Source organism: Andrographis paniculata, unplaced genomic scaffold (genome assembly GCF_009805555.1).
Source record: "Andrographis paniculata isolate CXL003 unplaced genomic scaffold, ASM980555v1 Contig10END, whole genome shotgun sequence".
Lineage (NCBI taxonomy): Eukaryota > Viridiplantae > Streptophyta > Magnoliopsida > Lamiales > Acanthaceae > Andrographis > Andrographis paniculata.
Window position 1 is genome coordinate 1,671,392 of NW_026137380.1, and position 22,347 is coordinate 1,693,738.

Genomic DNA, 22,347 nt, shown 5'->3' on the forward strand with positions numbered 1-22,347 from the left:
AAGTTAAAAAACCTTAGCCCACTTGAGCACAGCCCAAATGTAAAAAGCGCTTAAATGTAAAATTCGTTTTTTTTGGTAAACTTTTACAAACGCTATTGAAAAATCACGTTTTTATTTTTTCGGTAAATTCTTGGATAAACCCTTTCTTTGCCATTGCCCAATCCTCCATTCTGTACACTGCTAACTCTTGAAAATGGCGGTGCTGTCACTGCCATTCGTGACTTCAATTCTGAAGAATTCTCACCGGAAGCGTGGGCCGTTGTTCATCAATCCGATTCCGCTTCTTAAGTTTAGGCGGAATTGCTTTTCCTCCGGCAATTTCAATTATTCTTCTTCTTCTGTTGCGCCTGCTGTGTCTACTCATTCGGAGCAGGAGAAACAGAAGCCAGGACTGTCATCATCTGTTCTCACTTTCCAACAATCCATTCAACGCCTCCAGGTTTGTTTTGTGGGTGGATGTAAAATTTGTAAATTAATATGTTGCTGGAAAGGATTCTGATGTCTGTACTGTTCGCGTTTTTGTCTATTTGAAGAAAATTTGATGGAAATCGCCATGATGATTAAAGCTATGTATGTTGTTCATTAATATTTTTGTTTTTCAGGAATACTGGGCTTCAGTCGGATGTGCTGTGATGCAATGTAGCAACACAGAGGTACTCGCGTCTTGGTCTTCTTGTATTTCTGACGATATTGGTTTCAGCATAATTTTTTTTATACCATTTTTTTTTTTTTTCCAAAGATGGAATTTTTAATCAAATGATGAAGTATGGATGGATTTTCCTTTTTGGCGGTTTCAATAGGAGCTTTATCATTTTGAATTTGCTACATGTAATGTGAGGTTGGAAATGTCCTGTGAGGGAATATCTTTGCCATATTGCTGTGGTGTTATTTGTAGCTGAGGATGAAAGTTCTTACCATGTGGATATTGGATGTTACTATGTTTGTATAAGACGTATCATCTATGCTACGGGTTTGTGAATTAGTTCTAAGAGTGGATCTGTTCTCCTACTGTTCTTATTCACTAGTTTTTTAATACAAAATATAGCTTGTTGATGTTTTATGCAATTGTTGGCGTACCTCAAGGTTTGACACTGTTTTCCAGGTTGGAGCTGGAACTATGAACCCACTTACGTATCTAAGGGTTCTTGGTCCTGAACCATGGAATGTTGCGTAAGTATGCTTTTTTGGTCACGTTTAAATAATCCAACTAGCGAGTATTCCAAGATGACCCAATTGAGAACAATGATTGATCATACATTATCTTCAAAAGAGCTTTCTATGAAAACTTCATAACTTCTAAGATTCTACCTTTGAATCTACTATCTGTCTATTCTTTTCCTTTCCTCATAACGAACTTCAAAAGTTAACATCATCTGTGAAGAAAACATCATCTGGCATCTGCTGCTTTTGGTTTAAAATGAAAACTTCAAGAAGATTCAATTGAGAAAACCTTTCAACCATTTATTACTTTCAAACAAGATCTTTATAAAAATTTGTGCGCCTTCTGAGTCCGACTTATTTTAAACTTAAATTTCTTCAAATTCCCCAAGTTAACATTACCTAAAAATTTAGGTTTTTTTAGTTTTCATTTACTTGAGAATGTTCTGATGTGGTTTTTATGGTGGAAGCTATGTAGAACCAAGTATCAGACCCGATGATAGTCGTTATGGTGAAAACCCTAACAGACTTCAAAGGCACACCCAATTCCAGGTAAACGATAATATTGCCTGTATCATGGAACATGATTCTTTTTTGCCACTCGCGAAAGCTTCGTCAATTCATTTAGTCTATTAAGATGTTATTGTTTCCATTGTAATGTTAACTTCATTTGTGTCAGGTGATATTAAAGCCTGATCCTGGGAATTCTCAGGACCTCTTCATCCGGAGCTTGTCAGCTTTAGGTTCTGTATTGCTGTGAAGCATTTTTTTGGTTACTGTTCTTAGAATATAGTGGTGTTTGTATGGAGCAATATAGTTAATCTCCTAGCTATGTTTTAGAGCATATTATAATACTTAATGAGAAATCGTAGAAGAAGTTCCTATTGTATTTTCATGTTTCTGTAAGCATCTGCATTTGTTTTTGATCAAGTTTTCTTTAAAAATTGATAGGTATCAATGTTAACGATCACGACATTCGATTTGTTGAGGATAACTGGGAGAGCCCGGTGAGGCTTTATTTCACTTCTATAACATCATATAAATCACACATATATTCCATAGAAGGATTTCTGAGGTTGCACATTTGGTTGATTATACCAATATTCAGCAACTTTGCTTGCTTCATAAATCTGCTTGGTTTCTCAATGTAGAGTATACATGTTTTAGCAGTTGTTTCTTCCTAGTAGGTATTAGGTGCATGGGGTTTAGGCTGGGAAATTTGGATGGATGGAATGGAGATTACTCAATTCACCTACTTCCAACAGGTTTTTCTTTGTCAATCCCTTGTACTGTTACAGTTGATCATTTATTGTTGCTTGCTAACAATAATATACTTGTTATTTTTATGTGAAATTACTTATTGCCTGTGATGAGTCGATTGAGTATCATACGATGACTGTTGCATGTCTTCATTTGAATACCAAATTCAGGCTGGAAGTATTCAACTGATGCCTGTTTCAGTGGAGATCACCTATGGCCTTGAAAGGATTCTCATGTTACTTCAGGTTTCATGTTGTCATTAGCTTGTATCCTGCCCTAAAACATGCACTCATGATGTTTCAAAATATTTCTTTGCAGGGAGTGGACCACTTCAAGAAGATTCAGTATGCTGATGGAATAACATATGGGGAGCTTTTCCTGGAAAATGAGTTAGTATGCTGATTCAAAATTTAATGTTATTTTAGGGTATTTTTACTATGAATTATTGGGGTAGATAATATTCTTTTATCTAACATAATCACTTGCTTGCTTTTACTTATTATGGCTCGGGATAAAGTAAAGCCTCCATAATGATAGATAATTAAGAATTATTAATCACTCTTAGATGGATGGAATTAAATTATCCTAAGGCAATATTAATGCTACAGACTATTTTCCCCTACACTAATACCTAAGTTAACAATAATCATATCATATAAACAATGATATTTTTGGAAAAAATAATAATCCTATCTAATAATTCATTAAAGTAGACATTGAGTTACTTTATCTTGTGATCAAATAGTCTATTAAAATAATACCATGTATTATATTCCAATCATACAAAATAGACACACCCTTAGAGTACATATTTATTCTACTGCACAGCCAATTCTTTTCATCTGGTGATACCAGAAAACTGTTGTTTTATACATGTGTATATGCGTGTGTGTGTGTGTGTAGATAACTATTGAGCATATGAATGGTCTTGTGCTCTCTCTCTTAACATGATACAAATACCTAGTTCGACAACGGGTGATTTTCAAGATAGCACACTACTGAATTATAATAGACAATTGTATTTTACTGTTCCATTAGATTATATTGCATGTTATCTAATATTTAAAATGATGCAATATACTTGATTCTTAGTATTGTTAATGGATCCTATAAGTTCTGCATGCATGGAGGCAATGAAGTTACTAGTTTCATGCAGCCAAAGTATAATTTCATTTTTGTTCTCTGTTTCAGGAAGGAAATGAGTGCATATTATTTAGAGCATGCAAACGTGAATCATATCCAAACCCATTTTGATTTATTTGAGGCAGAAGCTCGCCATTTGCTCAACTTAGGGCTTCCAATTCCTGCGTATTTTTCTTTACTTTATCTCACCTTAATTTCATGTCATAAGTTTTGATGTCTTCCACTGCGAATTTGTAGTTTTCATTTGTTCATATATACTATCATGCTAGGTATGATCAGGTTTTAAAGGCTTCGCATGCCTTCAATGTATTGGATTCTAGAGGATTTGTGGGGGTAACAGAACGTGCTCGTTATTTTGGCCGCATGCGCAAGTAAGCTATCCTGATTGTTTTAATGTATACCATACATGCCTTTTTGTTTTACCGAACTTTTGAGTTGGGAATATTAACTCTGTCTCAAATATATGTAACTGGAAGAAATGACATCTCAATTGTTTCTATCTTCTGATGTGTTAGTACTATGAACTTGTCTTTTTAGATGGTTGCTATTTATATCAATTTTCATTTTAGACATGGAATAATTTTATACTTAGATCTTTTACATGCATGATAGTAGTTGGAAAATGCAAATCATGTCTTAAATATTTGCCTTTTGTAACCTTCAGTTTAGCCCGCCAATGCGCACAACTTTGGTTAAAGACAAGGGAATCTCTTGGGCATCCATTGGGAAGTGCTTCTCATCCCGATCATCATGGATTTCAGAAAGAACACATAGAGGAATTGAAGAAAAAGGTTTTCTAAAAGTTTTAGTCTTTTAGATGTGTTGATATCTCATCTATGCATGAGGAATTCAGTGGTCTTGGATTGTTAGGAGAAACCATTTTCTGCTAAAAAATCATTGGTTTAGTTGAGTTAAAAATCAAATGTGGCTGTTGCCAAAAGATAATTGTATGATAGGTTGCTACCCAATTTTCTTTGTGGTTATTCGTTATAGATTTTGTGTTACTTCATGCAGGTTTCTTCAGGGCCTAGGACTTTGATTCTTGAGATTGGGACTGAGGAGTTACCTCCAAATGATGTCATTAATGCTTGCAGTCAAGTAATGTGAATTTTTCCCATACAATCTGTTTTCATTTTGCTTTTGTAAGCTTAATGTGCATGGTATACAGGCTTCATTTCTGTACTTTAATATACAGACTAGTATTTTCCTGCCATACTTTTTCTTTTGTTTGCATCTATTGTTTTCTTATTGATTTTTACCTTGTAATTATAGATCAAACAATGAATTTTACAGAATCTGTTTGTTTTGTGAGATCCATCCATTCATAATTCTGAGTTTTATACCAACAACCTTTCTAGTTTGTAAATGTTATACTGCCCTGTTCATTGTAGCTCAAAGATCTGGTCAAGCAGTTGCTAGAAAAGCAGAAATTAAATCACGGGGATATAGAAACATATGGAACACCTCGCAGACTTGTGGTATGATTGAATTGTATGTTTATATTGATTCTTAATTTTGCTGTATGTTTTTATTGCTTCAAATACTCCTCAATCTCAGCTATTGCATTTACGTATTTGAGCTTGTTTCATGATTTGAGACTTCAATCAAGATGGTTGTGACTGCTCCTTGTGTTATCAATTTTTATATACTTTCAACATTTAAACATGAACAACGATCATTACTTGTAAGGATATCTGTTTTATCACTCTATTGATGGGTTTCATCCTAGCTAACAACCACATTTTCCTCATCTATGAGCTTTCGTGTCAATTTTATTTACTTATTTATTTATTTTCATCTAATAGGCAGTATCTACTTAAGATTTGCCTTGGTCCAAGTTTACAATGCCCTTAAGAATAGTTTTCTGTATTTCAATATGCAGGTTCAAGTTGATAACCTAATCGATAAGCAGGTGGCAAATGAAGTAGAGGTTCGAGGGCCTCCTGTATCAAAGGCATATGATCAGGAAGGAAACCCTACTAAGGTCATATGCTCTGGATTTCATTGATTTAATATGCTATACTTGTTAGATTGGTAAAATATGATTAATCTAAGCATGTGAGGGAATCTTTTGTGCTCTTGAATTGGGTTGTTAAGCCAATGAAGTAATCTCTGTGACTTGAATATATCACTAATAACTTTGTTTTCAGTGTGGCTTTGATAATTTTATTTTTTATTTTTTTTTTGCCTTCAAAATTGCAGCATATACCGCCTACATATGCATGATTTTCTTTTTGCATGCTATGTGCAGTTGTGATCTTTTAAAAATTACATCTTTTATGTCAACTTATTTGAGTGGCGAGCAGCTTATATAGGCAGGATCTGCGACCTTGGATTTTTGACTTGGTTGCTGCCTTGTCACATATAGTTTCTAATTCCAGTAATTGATCAGGCTGCTGAAGGTTTTTGCCGCAGAAATGGAGTGCCTTTAAGCTCTCTCTATAGAAGAGTTGAAGGTACAAATACGTCTTTGAACTTTTATTAATTAATGATTTTTCTCTAGATGTTTACTATGGTGGAAAACTTTGTTTATCTATCCTGAGATCTATTATCAAAAGTTTGAAACTAGTCTGTCTTAATCAAATACTTCTTGTCTGTGTTTGTAAGAATGAGAAAGAAAGGACTTTTATTGTCAATAATGTATTGTGCACCAATCATCTCAACCAACAGGAAAGCCCTATTTTTGGGATTTAAGAACTGTAGTTAATTGACTTACTTCTAAAATGGAATACCAGGATGTGCTTTGCTGTCAAGTTCATCAATTATGTATTTGATAAAGTGAGTCCAATATAGCAATCTTGTAGTTGTTTCTAATTTTAACAATAATCATTTTGCAGTCACTTTTGGTTTTCATTTCCTAGAGTATATGTCTTATTCTCTCGCACAAACTCAAATACATTGCAGGTAAGGCAGAATTTGTTTATGTTCGTGCCATGGAACCATCACGTCTTGCTTTGGAGGTAACTTGGTCAAGCTTATTTTCTACTTGTCTCTTGACGTTACAAAGGGTATCTGTTTTAAAACCCACCTTTGACTAGATGGTTGTATGGGGCAAAAAGAGATGAATTCCATTTCATCTCTTACTGTTAGTTTTCTGTTAACGTAGCATTTAAATAGCCCTTGCGGCATCTTACGTGCACTTTACTCACTTTAAAGCTTGCCAACACCTATGCCACTACGTGAATGATACCCTGCCTAACTGAGGGCATTATACAGCTTCAATCTTTATCTTTGGATTGCATTGCTTGTATATTGATTCTGTCATTATTTTAACAGGTTTTATCTGAAGAATTACCTGTGACCCTTGGCAAAATATCATTTACAAAGTCAATGAGGTGGAACTCTGAGGTTTGTTATGTTCTAAGTATAATATGTACATTTTTTTTTTTCCTTCTGTATTTAGATGAAATGGTAATAGCAATAGATGAAAAATAGATTTGAGCAGGACCAACATTGGGTTCTAAGTCTGCCTTGTTCCTTTGAATCTCATTGTGGAATATGGCATTTTATGCATGCATTTTGTGGCAAGCATGCAATTTTTCTGTAGCAAAAATTCTTGGGTTCTGTTTATATATATATATAGTCTTGGGTACTGTTGATGATTGGAAGATTTATTTTCTTTGACTATTGCCTTGTGCTGGTGGTTAAAATATTCCATAATCCATATAACAAGCTAAATTGCTGTTGTTTCTTCTGGTTTTTATTCCTGTTTCACTTTGTAACTGGTTGTTGGATAACTCAACCCATATAATGTCATAGCAGGTTATGTTCAGCAGGCCCATCCGATGGATATTGGCACTGCATGGAGATGTAATTGTTCCATTTACATTTGCCAGTGTTTTGAGGCAAGTTTAAATCTGCTTCCATTTAAAAGTCTTTGCTCTCTGTTAACCTCTTTTCTTATTCATGAGTCAAACAACATCTATATATATATATATATATATATGTTTATCTTTTTTATTTTTATTTCCAGTTCTTTTGGGCCTTTATACATATACTTTATACTACTTTTGGAAGTGCTGTTTGCCTAACCTTGTTTGTGAGCTATTTTAGTTGTTTGATTTGAACTTGTTGACTTTATAGCGAGGATGACCGTGTCTTGGATCACGCAGGCATATATAGTACTTATATTAGTGTTTTTGTAATTGCAGTGGAGATGCTTCTCATGGACTTCGAAATACTCCATTTGCTACAATTGAGGTATATTGATCAATTCATAATCCCTATGATTAACTAAGGCAGAACAATAACTGAAAAGAGAGATAATTTCAGATATCTATTTTGTATAAATGATTGTACCTTTTAGTAGGGAACCTAGAAAGATGGGAATAAAAGATCTATTTTGACATAGAACATGCTTAATGACTTACCACTACTAATGACCATTTGTCTCTCTCTTTATATATGGAAGGGTATATCGTATGACTCCTTTTCATATTGATGCGAGTTCTTTATGAGATAGCTTTCAATAATTTGTAACCAATCTCATGTGGAAGAACAAAAACAGTTGCTTTAATGTCTTTCTAATATTTTTATTCGTTGCATGGGTATGCTATCACGATCCCAGGTGGAAACGGCTGAATCTTATACTGATGCAATGAAGAATGCTGGAATAATAATCAATGTGGAGGTTATTAATGATATCTCTTTCCTTTTACTGCTCTTGTATATTCCTTAAGGCCAAGAGCTTGAATTTGTATTTTCACAGCAACGCAAGAAGATGATCATGGATAAATCTACTTCCATTGCTGAAACCATTAACGGTTCCGTTGTAATAGAAAGTAATTTACTTGATGAGGTGAGAAATGGATTCTCTACGTTTCTGATTACCATTTTCCATGGATAACAATCACTTATTTTTTATGTTTAGGTTGTAAATCTTGTCGAAGCACCTCGTCCAGTTCTTGGAAAGTTTAGTGAGTCATTCCTAAACCTTCCTAAGGACCTCTTAATAATGGTTTGTGCTCCTACTTGTAAGAGCTAAATTATTTCTTCTCTTTTAATGCTTTCTTCTTCATTCCTCTAATTCTGTTTGTAATTCTTTCACGTTAGAAAGTTGATGAACTTACCATTGTTGAATTGATATATCATGTAGGTTTACTGATTAATTTCTTCGCACAGCTTGAAAAGTTGCATGATAGTTCCTCTGCTGTTTTGTAATTTTTAATGCGCTTATGGTGGTGTCGCGGTGTCATACTTTCACCATGGTATGTTGTCATATGGAATTGTGTATGCAGGTTATGCAGAAGCATCAGAAATATTTTGCTATAACCGATCAGGATGGAAAACTATTGCCATATTTCATTGCTGTGAGAAATGCTAATCATATAGTGTATCCATACCATCTTATTATACATATATGCTGTCATGCTCTAAATGGTACTTTTGTATCTCGGTTTCTTTGTCTAGGTTGCAAATGGAACAATTGATGAAATGGTTGTAAGGAAAGGAAACGAAGCTGTGCTCAGGTCCATATACACTTCATATATGGAATGTTTAAGCTTCCCCTTTTTTTTTTTCCTGCTGCATCTAGATTGATGAGCGTTACAACAAATAGTTTTGCTGAAAAACTATGCACAGAATTGTAAATGCTATTGATTCTGGGCAATGGGTTAAGAAACTCTAATATGGCTGCAGAGCTCGATATGAAGATGCCAAGTTTTTTTATGAGTTGGACACAAGCAAGAGGTTTTCTGAATTTCGAAATCAATTGAAGGGGATCCTTTTCCATGTGAGTTTCTATCAAACTCACAATGTATCTTGGTCATTCGTAGAATTTTTTGAACTCTTTGCCTAAATAATATTCATATATGAAGAAAATGTAACAAAACCTCAAATTCGTTCTAAACTGTTTTAGCATATTAAAAGACAATAATATAATAGCACTTTGTAACTGCTGAATAAAAAATTGTAATGTTGCTTGTTATCTGTCCTGAAATGAGTGATAAATAGGAAAAGCTGGGGACAATGCTGGACAAGATGACACGGGTCGAGGGGTTGGTTACTCAAGTTGCCATCCCACTGGAGATAACTGATGATGCACTCCAAGTCATTCAGGTGGCTGCATCCTTAGCCATGTCAGATCTGTCATCTGCAGTTGTTACAGAATTTACCTCCCTTGCCGGGGTAATGGGGCGGCACTATTCTCTGAGAGATGGCTACTCAGAACAGGTCGTGAGCAATATTCTGCCTCCTTAACTTACTCTTTTAATACTTGCTGCAATTTTTCATGTTTTTTTCTCTACTTATGTTGAGATTCTTTTTTCCATGTAATCATGTATGTACTCCTGAATATTAAATATAAGGCAGAGAGCGTAGGAACTTGAATGATATCACTACAAACTACAGCTGATAATGTTACTTTACATGGTTCTGGGAATGATTCTGCTTTCATTTCTAACACTGATTTCGAATTGGGGATTGGATTTGGGTAGATGCATGTAGTCAAGATGTGCTGAATGGATATATATTATTGACTTTGGAAACTGCCGATCCTTCCCTTTTGATGATATTCCACTAACTATACATTTCTGGATGTGCAATCCCCCGAAAGTAAAGATTGAAATCTTATTTCTTCTTTTCAGCCTTTTAAGAAGTTTTCTTTTCTGCTTCATAACCTATCTAACTGACTGTAAACGCTTAATGGATTTTCTAGCCGAATTGACATTTTCTTTTATCAAATACCTTGTTTCTCTAAGTTTCCTTCATTAAATATCAGGTTGCAGATGCATTATTTGAAATTACACTTCCACGATTTTCCGGAGATATACTTCCAAAAACTGATGCAGGCAGAGTATTGGCAATAGCCGACAGGTATTGCACAAGATACTTGGGAATAATAATTATCTCCCATGTATCCCTATAGATTCTCTCATCATACCTCTGCGTCCAACTTCAATTAATTATATTAATTTCTTAGAACATATTTGATCGACCCCCCTGCCTGCATCCTTAAAATTGTTATCCAAATTACATTAATTTTTGGGTCCTCGATTGTCTTAGTTTCCATCAATACCTTTTCTGCAGGTTGGATAGCCTTGTTGGATTGTTTGCTGCTGGTTGTCAGCCAACCTCTGGTAGTGATCCCTTTGGTTTGCGGAGAATCTCTTACGGTCTAGTATGGCCTAACCAATATAATCATTGAAATCCTATTTTCATCTGAGACCAGGGAAATGATGCTTACCTTATTGTGCCGTAGGTGCAATTGTTAGTCGATACTGATAAGAATTTGGAGCTAAGGCATGCCTTGGAACTTGCTGCTGCAGTTCAGCCCATAAAAGTAGAAGAGCAAACCATAGATGAAGTATATTATTTTCTAACAAATTTTCACAAAATGTTCTTGAATATATAGTTTGTCACTTTCTTTCATCGGTGTAGTTATTTCGATTAAATAAATATATAGCACATTGATCAATAATTTATCAGTTCAGCTAACAAATGTGATTTTCCTCGTTTGTTTTTAGGTACATCAATTTGTAACAAGGAGACTCGAACAACTTTTGGTATGTTTGCTTTATTGTGCACCCTTTTTCACGTGATCTTGTATGAGAGTGTAACAGTTCTAAGGTGACTGTCAGTAAATCGCAACCTGCTTAGACACCATACTAGCTTTCTTTTATATGCAATGTCCGAAACTAGTGATGTAGTATTTCAAATGTCCTCTATGACAATAAAATAGTAGTAATAGCCAATAATTCTCAGCTCCATGGTATGATGAGCTTTGTAGCCTATCTCATTTGGTGTAGTTAAAATTCTTTCATACGGTGTTCATGGGTTTTAGCCTTTATTTGACAGATTGACCAAGGAATAAATCCAGAAGCAGTGCGCAGTGTTCTTGCAGAGCGTGCCAATCGGCCTTGTATAGCAACCAAGTCTGCTTATAAAGTAAGTGTATATATTATACTCTCTCTCTCTCTCTCTCTATATATATATATAATATATAATTTCCGAATTGTATATATAATTATCAAGCTTTCTTTTCCTTGCATATATATCTTATTTTTTTTGGTTACCAAGTTTTATCAAGTTATTGAACTTGTCTGTAAATGCTGCTATGATAGCGACCGTCGATTTTGTTTTTCAGATGAATGCCTTGTTAGAAGGTGAGCTGCTCCCCAAAATCATCGAGGCTTATGCACGTCCAGCAAGAATTGTACGTGGAAAGGATGTTGCAGTCGATTCCGAGGTACCTTAACTTCGATTAAACTGTTTTCTCTGTCCATATACCTACAGAAATCCTCAATGACATTCCCTAGAAGCTCTCTTCTTCGAAATTCTTTTCATGGTCGAATTGGAAATTACCACAGTTCCCATTCCATGCGGATATGCATCGAACTTTTTACTAGCTTGGGCACATTTTGCATTCATCTTTACTAAATTCAAAACATGTATCTCATCAGGTCGATGAATCAGCATTTCAAATGGACGAAGAACGAACTCTATGGAGCACGTACATGTCCTTGAGGAGTAAAATCCACCCCGGTACCTTTTCCATTCGAGCAATCCCATAGTCATTCCATCGACTTTATTTTTGTTGCCTAACCGTGCTCATATTGCAGACATGAGCATCGATGACTTTGCCGAGGCATCTTCCTGTCTAGTACAACCGCTCGAAGATTTCTTCAACCATGTCTTCGTTATGGTGGTAAGTCTACTCGAACACACCGTGATGCCACTCATAAATTTTTGCCATTTCTGTGCTTCAAATGTTTTTTTCGTTGCAGGAAGACGAGAAAATCAGAACAAACCGGCTTGCCCTCCTCCGGAGAATCTCCGACCTTCCAAAGGGAATCGCGGACCTCTCGATTTTGCCCGGTTTCTAAAACCCGGCAGCGGCGATGATCGCAATGAATTGGAGCTAGGCAGCCCCTGAGCTGCTTTGTTTTTTGACATCCCCTGGGATCACATTTCATGCTCATGAACAAATTTTCTTGTGTTGTAAAATTATTTTATTATTTGTATTTTATTATTACATTTTTAACAATTTTCAAAGAAAAATACATTCTGCTTCAATAAGCTTGTAGTGAATTTTATTTTCTGAAAAACAATAGACTTGAGAGGTATGGAAGGTTGTTTATTTGGGAGTTTAGTATTGAATTTTCATATATATGAAATTAAAATTTAAATATAATATTGTAAATAAAATTAAATAGGATAAATTGTTTTTTTTTAAGTCTCCTTATCATTTAGTCCTATAAGTGGCGCAAATTAGTTTTATAAGTGAAAATTTTTTGTTGTTTTAGAGGATTAAAACAACGAAAATTTTTTACTTATGGAACTAGTTTGCGACGGAATCGGGACTAAAATATAAAAGGTATGTGACGGGACTAAAAAAAATAATTTATCCAATTAAATAAGTATATAAAATATTAATCACACAACGGAACACGATTCTTTAACTTAAATAAATATGGGTTATTTAATGATTTAGATGTAGGGGTAAGTTTGGAAATGTAAGTATTGCTTTTTAATTTTGGATTTTATATTTTAAAATAAATTTTGGTCCCAAAAAGGAGATCGGACTGCTGCGCCGCCGCCGATGGCCGAGGAAGAAGCGATAGCGGCAGAAGTGGAGGCTGTCAAGGCGGTGTACGGTGAGGATTGCCGAGTCATTGAAGCTTTTCCTCCACATCTTTGCGTTCACCTTAAGCCGCGCACCGCCGAAGTCTCTTCACAGCAGGTATATGAATATAATGGAGATTCTTTTGGGAATTCGTATTGTTTGTGGCTTTAGCTTCTCGTGCTGCTCTGGGAATAGGAATAGACGTCGATCACTTTGTGCACTGGTCTGGATTTTTATTTAGTTTCGAGATTGCTTTGTTCAAGAGAGATTGGTGAATTCACATATGTTGTAAATTATGTTCGGATTGATGCTGGATTGAACCATCTTAGGCACTGATTTCTATGAGTAGAGGTCATTGGTTATTCCTGATGTTGCATTATGTTCTTGTTAATTCTATGGGCACTTCTTGTTGATATTGAAGTGTGATTTCTCCTTGTTAAAGGTTTTTGAGAAAATAGCAATACTGACAGATCCTTTTTCTGCAGTTTGTTGAAGCAACTATTGGAATTCATGCTGGTTCCAAGGTAAGGACATCATACACATGTGGCTATGCTTATCACATTTGTGATAACATTCTTAACAATGGCAATTGGTTGTCCACTGAGTTATTTTATAGAGAGAATTCTGTAGATTTGATTGAATTCGGCCGTTGCGAGTATTCCCATTTGGTTCTAGGTTATTGCTGGTTTATAATTTGTCTTTTATTCAATTTAGAACTCTTCCATGTTCAGAGATTTGATATATGTCTCATGATTTTTGCTCGGGTTATTGATATTGTGGTGGCAGTACCCTGAAGTCCCACCTGATATTACTATTATCGACTCCAAGGGTCTAGATGAGCAGAGGCAAAAACATCTTATAGCCAGGATCCAGGATAAAGCTTCTGAGCTTGCCTCATGTTTAATGCTCGTGGCGCTTTGTGAGGTAACAGATTGTGCAAGTTTTGTATTCCTCTTTCAATGACTTGGTGTAACTCACCATATCAAAGATGTTTCCTGGATTAATGTTTGGCTTTCTATCTTCAAATGGTAGCAATCTGAAGTATTTGTAAAGGATATTGCAGTTATTTTGCTCTTGTTTGTTTTGATCGTTGAAACGGTTCTTGTAATATACGAGTTCTCATATGATCTATTAGGAAGCAGTGGAGAGGCTTTCTACCATGAATCACCCCGAGGGAGACTGCCCCCTGTGTCTATATCCATTACTTGATGAAAATGCAGAGAACAACTCTCTTCCCTTTATGAAGTTAATGTCTTGTTTTCATTGCTTTCATTGGTGAGTTCCATTAAGACTCTTTTGCAACTTTCATTATGTTACTCTTACTAACATTTAATTTTAAAATTTTCATCTTTCCAACTTTTGTAGCAATTGCATCATCAGATGGTGGAATTGGACCAAGATGCAAAATGGAAAGGAATCCAGTCATTCTTCTTCCTCTATTCAAGATCGAATAGGTGTGCTGCTAGTCACTTAAGTACTTCAATTTGGAATTGTTTTTAGTATCATAATGAGGAGAAACAACCTTCTTATTATCGGTAGCTCATGTCTTTCATTTATTTATTTCCAACACTTGATATAACAATTTCCCATGCTTTAATTTTTTCACTGGCATAGATACGCGCAAAGTGGTGGAAGGAAGTACGGGCAAGTGCCCGGTCTGTCGAAAAGTTTTTCTAAAGAAGGACATTAAACATGTTCTTGGCTTGGTTGAGAATTTCACCCATTTGGTATGCCACACAATCTCCAAATCCCTGAAAATTCGTCGATAGCCAAAGCTGCTGTTTTTCTGAATTTTATCATTTCTTCTGATTCTCAAATCTTTGTAGTTTTCTTGCAAAAAAAGGCTTAACAGTTGTTATTTTCTCTCAACTATAGGACTTCAGTGGGATCAACATCAACGAAGATGTACTTCAATCTGATTCGGAGAAAATCAGAAAACAGAAGTTCGATGCCATTCTAAAACTCCAGCAAGAAAACAATGGCCTGATCGAACCCAAAAAAGAAGAGGTTCTCCAGCCAGGCATGTTCCTCCCCCAGCCAATTACTGTCCCTTCAACACAATCAGCAAACAATGCGAATCCAGAAAGTTCTGTCCGAATATCTGGCTCAAGGAGACGCAGTAATTCGGCCCGGAAGCAGCAAAATCCGAGGAAACAAGTAAGTCAATGGGTAAGGAAAGAGCATCCCTCTGAAGATTGAACTTATATGAGTATTTCAATCTGCTCTTATACAAAACCATTGCATTATGTATTGTAAATGAATTGAGCCAATTCATCATCATATTTACTATTTGTACTGCTGATAATAATAATCAGATGCATATCAATTGATTGTGTTTATGCAAATAGAGTTCAAGACTAGAGAACTCTTTTATATGGGAGGACAAAATTGACTGATTATGTCAATGGGCCTCTAAAATTTTCTATTGGGCCGAGCCCATAGATTACTGTCCAGCCCATTAGAGTAAATTGTCAATATTTCTCTTGTCTTATTTATTTTATTTACGGTTCTGATTTCAATTCTAGCAACATTAAATAAATAAAGATATGAAATAATATTGTAGAAATGGGAAAGAAAAGTGGATTATATGATGGAAGTGAAGCAGAAAGTATCAGAGATAAAAGAGGTTTTTGTTGGTTGTGCAGAAAGTTTTTTTGGGGACAAATGCTTGCAGTGAGAATGATGAGAATGTTGGGATACTTATGGACAATGTAATAATGTGACACATAAAAATACACATTATAACTACTACTACTACTATTATTATTATTATTATTATTATTATTATTATTATTATTATTATTATTATTATTATCAACCAATGAGTAGAATGAAAATAAATCCAGCTACTACTCACTTTCTTCCTCATACAAATAATTTTTCCATGATGTCTATATAAATATATATTATTTCAATCAATTTCTTGCCTTGCCTTGTTCAATCATTGTATTGTGCATCCACTTTCACTTTTTTTTTTTTTTTAAAAAAAAAAAAATATTTAAAATTCAATTATAAAGAAACTAATCATCCAAATGGCTTTCTCAAAAACTCTAAATATCTCCCCCTTTCCAATATATTAATTCACACCATAATATCTCCCTTCTACCATTCAATTATAATATATTAATTATTTATTTTCTTAATTGGAATCTAATTGTTCATCTAAATTAGTAACCAATCGATTGCTTGCAATGAAATCCAATTCTTAGGATAAAATTAAATTAATGAATATATATATATACATATAAAGCAAATATATTTGGATGTAGTGTTTGTATTTGAACATAAAAATTCAGGGTTGTTTATATATTAATATTTTTTATTGAAAAAACACCATATATAACGTTTCATTTATTTATTTATTTAAATCAATACATCCCAAGCATATTTTTATTAAAATTATTCCAAGTTCAATTGTTCAAAGTACAAACCCACCCAATCAAGTTTACCAAACAAAAATATTTAACTTATAATAATAATAATAATAATAATAATAATAATAATAATAATAATAATAATAATCACAATAATAATAACTTGAGCTGAGCATATGTAATTGATTTCATTTTATATATATATATATATATATTACTATTTTTATTTATTTTAGTTTTTAGCAAAGAAAAAATCAGAGACTAACTTGGGTAGGGGTGTGACAATTTAGGCAATAGGAGTAAGTGCATTTAAAAAAGAATGCCCAGATATACTTTTACTTTGAGGATAATATTTTTTAAAAAAAAAAACAAAAACCTATTTTAAAAAGTGCCAACAAGATTTTTTTTTTCCCCATCATAGATAGTCTGCAGATTGTACAAAAAATCTGACACTACTGCCAGAGTGTATATATATAATTTAATTTAATACAAAGTAGTACAATTATTATTATTATTATTTTTTTTAATACATAGTAGTACAATAATTTGTACCTATGTATGTGTTTTTGCATTTTATGTAAGAAGTGACGTTTCTCATGCCATGGCATGGCCAGAAAATATATATATATACATAAAATAAGTAAAATAAAAATAATATATTCGTTATAATATTCTAATTAATATTGAAATTTTGCATAGCAAGAAAAATGCAAATTTAATAATGAAAACTAATAAAGACCCGATGGATTAGACTATCTCCAATCCATAATTCTATTTTTGTAGGGTCTACGGTACATTTCTCCATTTTTGCAGAGTCTCAGTGACCCATCTTCAACCCTACCCTCTATTTTTTTTTGTAGGGTCTCTTCTTCAACCATACATTTCATTTTTGCAGGGTTAAAAAATATTCTCTTTATATTTTATTTTACATAATTTTTTAAATTACAAATAAAATTTTATATTGTATTCTTAAGTTTATCTTTTATTTAATGTTATGATATTTTGTATAATTAATGCTATTTTTTTATTTATAAATATTATAACATTTTAAATTTAATATAAATAATTTATAATTATTTTACCATAATCAAGTAATTATAAATTTTAATAAATATTAAATAAATAAATAATTTACTATAAATATTAATTACAAAATTATAATAGAAAATAATAAAATTAAAAGTAACAAAAATAAAATAAAATAAAATATATAAAATATAAGCTTAAAACAAAATAAAAAAAGAATAAAATAAATAAAATATAAAAATATAAACAAAATAAAAAAATTAATGCAATTTTTTATTTTGCCGATGATATTTAAAAAAATAAAAATTAAATAAATATAAAAAAGAAATAGATAACTACGTAAATAAATAGATAATATTAAAAAAAAGTAGATAACTATATAAATAAATAGATAATTTTATAAATAAATATATAATTGTATTAAAAAAGAAAAAGAAAAAATACCCGCTTATTCCAGCGAATGAATTCTGCAAAACTGCAGAGTGGGTTGGAGCAATTTTTTTCTCCCCACCCTGCAAAAATAAAAGAAAACCTCATTGGTTCGAGATGGTCTTAAAGTTTGTTTCTTTACACTTACAAGCCTCATATTTTTATTTTCCAAAAATATATATTTTTTTTTCTCTCACAGAACATTCCATTGTATATTATTTTAATATCAAACTCAAATCAATTTTTTTTCAAACTTATAAAAAATATATATATATACCCCTGAAAATAAATATATATTATTTTAGGAGAGAAAGTTTTGTAATAGTAAAAAATCTCAAGCCAAACCTAATACAAAACATACCCTTGGTATGTGGAATCATAAAACAATGAATTCAATTATGTACCTTTTATTTTTATTTGTGAATTAAATACATTGTTGGAGTAATATTTTATATAAAAATTTTTTGTTTATGTAATATTTAAAATAATATGAAATATAAGTATAATATAATTATGTGATGACAATCAATAATAATAGTAATAATAATAATAATAATAATAATGATAATAATAGTCCTATAAAAATGGTCCGATAATGTAGAGATGGACTCGTTACGTATGATTAATTTATATTATTTTTAGTTTGAACACTTTCTTTATATATATATAATTGTTTGTATATGTAAGAAGTTATCACAACATATTTAATTATGTGATGAATTTGAAACTTGTAAAAAACTTCTACACATACAAATATTTAACTAAATAAGTATTCATTTGTGGAAATTAATAATGTAATTAGAAGTTGATAGGTAGCCATTAAAATAATCAATTACACTCAACCAATTAATTTAATAAGTGGATTTAAAACTAAATTACCACTTATAGCTTGTAAACCTAATTTAGTATGCTTTCATTTATATTGTATTTTATAGTCAATAAAGTTGGTTGCGTGATCTAATTGTGGTTTATAATAACCGTATATATGTGTTATTATTATTATAATATATATATATATCATAGATTATTTTAAATTTAAATTTATATAATTGCTTGATTTTTTTTATTATAAAATTAATTTAATAAATGCATATCCAAAGTACTTCCCGCGTCGTAGATATAATATCTTAAACTAGGAGACTTCAGAAGATATAATATATTAGTAAAATTAATTACAGTATAATATAAATAATTAATTCAATTAAAATTGAAATTAGAAATTACAAAACTTTAGATGCGATTAAAGTGTTTAATCTTTTTTTTAAAAAAAAATGAATAATCCACACACATATATATATATATATATATAACTATCATCTCATTTAATGTCATGTTGGAAAATTGTATATATTCAAATATATACTAATTAATTTTTATTTTTATTTTTTGGTGGCAAAAAGAATTTAGTTGTCATGTATATATCTGACCAGACCAAACATGTTGTGTTGAAATATTATATACACATACATACATATATATTTGCATCTATATATGTGTTTGAAATAAAAAAATTATAAAATAAAAATATATAAAAATAAAATGATAAAGATGGCTGAATTAATTCGTGGTGAGTAAATTGTCTAATATTGAATTTTATAAAATAATAAATTGTTATTGTTGTCAAATTATCAAATTATTTAGAAATTATAAACAATATATATTATATAGTAATGAAAATTTGTGGTGCATGATTAATCATTCCAATGCTACTAATATATGTACATTTATTCAGTTATATATATATATATATATAAGGATAACAATATACTCCCTCCGTCCACTTACAATGTATACATTTACTTTTGGCGCAGTGTTTAAGAAATAATAGTATTTTAATTATAATAGGTAGTTAAAAGTAGTATAATGACATTTTTGTTCTTATTTTTTGGTGTAAAAGTAATGATGTGATGTAAAGTAATTGTGCGTCCCAAAATAGAAATATATATACTTTCTAGCTTAGACGGAAGGGGTATAATTTTTGCATGTGTGAAATAGAACATTACTATTTCATAGTACTAAATTCCAAACAAAAATCATAGTAGTGTGACAAAAAAACACATGCACAAATTGATCTACAACATTATCCATGTGCCACAATTAAATTCCTTCCATTCTCCTCCATATTTCTATTTTTAATAAACCTAAATTTCAATCTCCCTAAAGAGCCCTTGTTTCAATGTCTCCTTTTGTTCTACCACTCATTACTCATAAATATACATATATAACGATATCTTCAATTATCACTTTTATCTTATTACTACTGTAATTTAACTTTTTTCTCTTTTTTTTTTTAAAAAATTAGTTACATTGTTAGCTAGTGATTATGATCTTAATTATTTATTTACATGTCATATATTTGATTCAAACATACGAGCAATTAAGACTAAAATGTAAATAATTTAATACTCACAGGACAAAAACACGCAAATATACGTAAACTCCCAACTATAATCTATTTTTAAAATAAAATAAATACAATTAATCAATTATCCATAACACAATCAATTTTATGCTAAATAATTTATTGTGGGTTCACCTTTTTTTTTTTTTAAACTTAATTTCACATTACATGATTAATAATAAAAATGTTCAATCGGGTCGTACTGAATGGTCATCTCCTATTCAAAATGTCACATCAAATAATTATTTTTATTCAAAAAAATTTTTATTCAAGAAGGATTTAAACTATATTTGTACATGAGTTTGAGTTTTGATTTAAATTCTAATATTTTAATGTGTTTTATAAAAATATATATATATTAATTAGAAATCATATTAAATGATAATACAAATCTAAGATACAAACTCGAAGCTATGTGTTAAAAGTATGATGAATTGGGGCCTTAAATATTGTACGACAGCTTCAATATAATTAGCAAAACATTGTATGCATGCAAGTTATATATATTTTTCTGAAATAAAAATAAAAATAACATTATTAAAAGTGATTGGAATATATAAGATGTAGAAATAAAATGTGGGGGAAATAAAAGAGGCACATGAAATTGCATGTGCATGAATTAATAATTATTTATATACACTGTTAATTGAGGCTAATTTGACTAAGTAAAAATAAAGTGACTACAATTCAGTGTATATAAATTGAACCTACATGGCCCTAACCACCCTCGTGCATCCAATGCCAGCTCACCATCTCTCTCTCTCTCTCTCTCTTTCTCTCTCTCTCTATATATGTGTATATGTATATGTATATGTACACGTACACTTCAATAATAGAGTTTAATTCTAAATTGAAATAGTATTAATTAAGCTGTGTTTAGACATGTTTTGTAAAGTGTGTTGAGGTTTTTCAGAATTTTGGAAATAGTAAAAAATTGAATAAATAAATATATATTTGATGTAATTTAAATAAATATTGGATGTAATGTTTTACATAGGAAATACATTTTTTTTCATGTAAATAAATATATATTTGATATAATATTATTTAAAAATATATAATGTTGATTAATAGTGTAAAAATATTTTTAGAATATATGGAAACAAAAGTATAACTACTATTTGCAATTTATCAATTTAGCTTGGAAATTTTATCTTATATTATAAAAATAAAAAATAAAAAAAGTTGAGACAAATCAATATTATAGTTTGATGATCATATAATTTATTTCGACACAGATAATGTTCGAAATAATCGTCGACATCCTAATAAATTGCCGTGTCTTCATATGCATGATTAGAAACAATTTGACCGGGACTCGTTTTTATAAATTTTTTAGAAGTAAACAGTGAAAATTATTATTATAGTATAATTTAATATTTTGTATATTATTTGACAACAAATTCAAACAAGTAGTACATAATTTAATCGTTATGTAGAAGAAAAAATTAATTGATAAACAATAGTACATTTAATGATGTTTTTTTTTTTTTTTTTAACATTGGCATAAAAATTGATTCTATAACTATTGGGAATTTGGACATGGAACATATGTTAATACTGTGCCAAACTATGTCGTTGAAGCAAGTTAATCGAAATTTTATGTGTTTGATCTTTCTATATTTCTTCCCATATGTTTTTTCTTAAAAAATTAATACACTACGCGCATTTATTATTTTTATATTTTTTACATAATTCTCTATACCTCACATAAAAAAAAAAAAAATTATTTCCAACAATCTCACAAAACAAACACACCTTGTGTGTTTCTGTGTGTTTCTTTTAATTGGTTTGGAAAAAAGTTTGATTTAAGTTTGGTATTAAAATAATATTTGATGAGATATTTTGTGAGATAAAATAGTGTATTTTTTTCGGAAAACGCAGAGTTCAAATAATAATATGTCTGAGTTTGTTTTAATTTATTTATTTATTTATTTTTACTATATAACAATAATGATTGTGTAGAAGTATGTTCACTCACAACACATTACATT

At 31.3% G+C, this 22,347-nt stretch overlaps 2 protein-coding genes across 4 annotated transcripts; both read left to right on the forward strand.

The window, feature by feature from the left end:
- Positions 1 to 127: 127 nt before the first annotated feature.
- Positions 128 to 12,639, forward strand: LOC127244936 (glycine--tRNA ligase, chloroplastic/mitochondrial 2). Of its 3 annotated transcripts, XM_051265544.1 has the most exons (36): positions 131 to 439; positions 603 to 653; positions 1,103 to 1,170; positions 1,629 to 1,710; positions 1,838 to 1,901; positions 2,110 to 2,165; positions 2,346 to 2,423; positions 2,589 to 2,663; positions 2,737 to 2,807; positions 3,610 to 3,726; positions 3,831 to 3,932; positions 4,226 to 4,352; positions 4,576 to 4,659; positions 4,953 to 5,039; positions 5,444 to 5,545; positions 5,954 to 6,017; positions 6,466 to 6,521; positions 6,838 to 6,909; positions 7,324 to 7,406; positions 7,713 to 7,761; positions 8,129 to 8,191; positions 8,270 to 8,359; positions 8,432 to 8,518; positions 8,799 to 8,870; positions 8,971 to 9,029; positions 9,199 to 9,292; positions 9,514 to 9,732; positions 10,280 to 10,374; positions 10,588 to 10,678; positions 10,760 to 10,864; positions 11,025 to 11,063; positions 11,356 to 11,445; positions 11,645 to 11,746; positions 11,961 to 12,042; positions 12,120 to 12,205; positions 12,285 to 12,639. In XM_051265544.1, the coding sequence occupies exons 1-36, from the start codon at positions 194 to 196 to the stop codon at positions 12,381 to 12,383; spliced, it is 3,207 nt and encodes a 1,068-aa protein (XP_051121501.1). In that variant the 5' UTR covers positions 131 to 193; the 3' UTR covers positions 12,384 to 12,639. The 3 variants fall into 3 exon arrangements, 2 of the variants coding, with proteins under 2 accessions (XP_051121501.1, XP_051121510.1); XM_051265553.1 differs by lacking the exon at positions 131 to 439 and having other exon boundaries at positions 600 to 653; positions 1,637 to 1,710; XR_007837352.1 differs by lacking the exons at positions 11,645 to 11,746; positions 11,961 to 12,042; positions 12,120 to 12,205; positions 12,285 to 12,639 and having other exon boundaries at positions 128 to 439; positions 10,588 to 10,637.
- Positions 12,640 to 13,025: 386 nt separating this feature from the next.
- On the forward strand, positions 13,026 to 15,633 carry LOC127250981 (uncharacterized). The gene is made up of 7 exons (XM_051274528.1): positions 13,026 to 13,240; positions 13,609 to 13,647; positions 13,910 to 14,047; positions 14,259 to 14,398; positions 14,489 to 14,577; positions 14,738 to 14,850; positions 14,999 to 15,633. Exons 1-7 carry the CDS (start codon positions 13,100 to 13,102, stop codon positions 15,320 to 15,322), a joined length of 984 nt encoding a protein of 327 aa, XP_051130485.1. The 5' UTR covers positions 13,026 to 13,099; the 3' UTR covers positions 15,323 to 15,633.
- Positions 15,634 to 22,347: the final 6,714 nt, after the last annotated feature.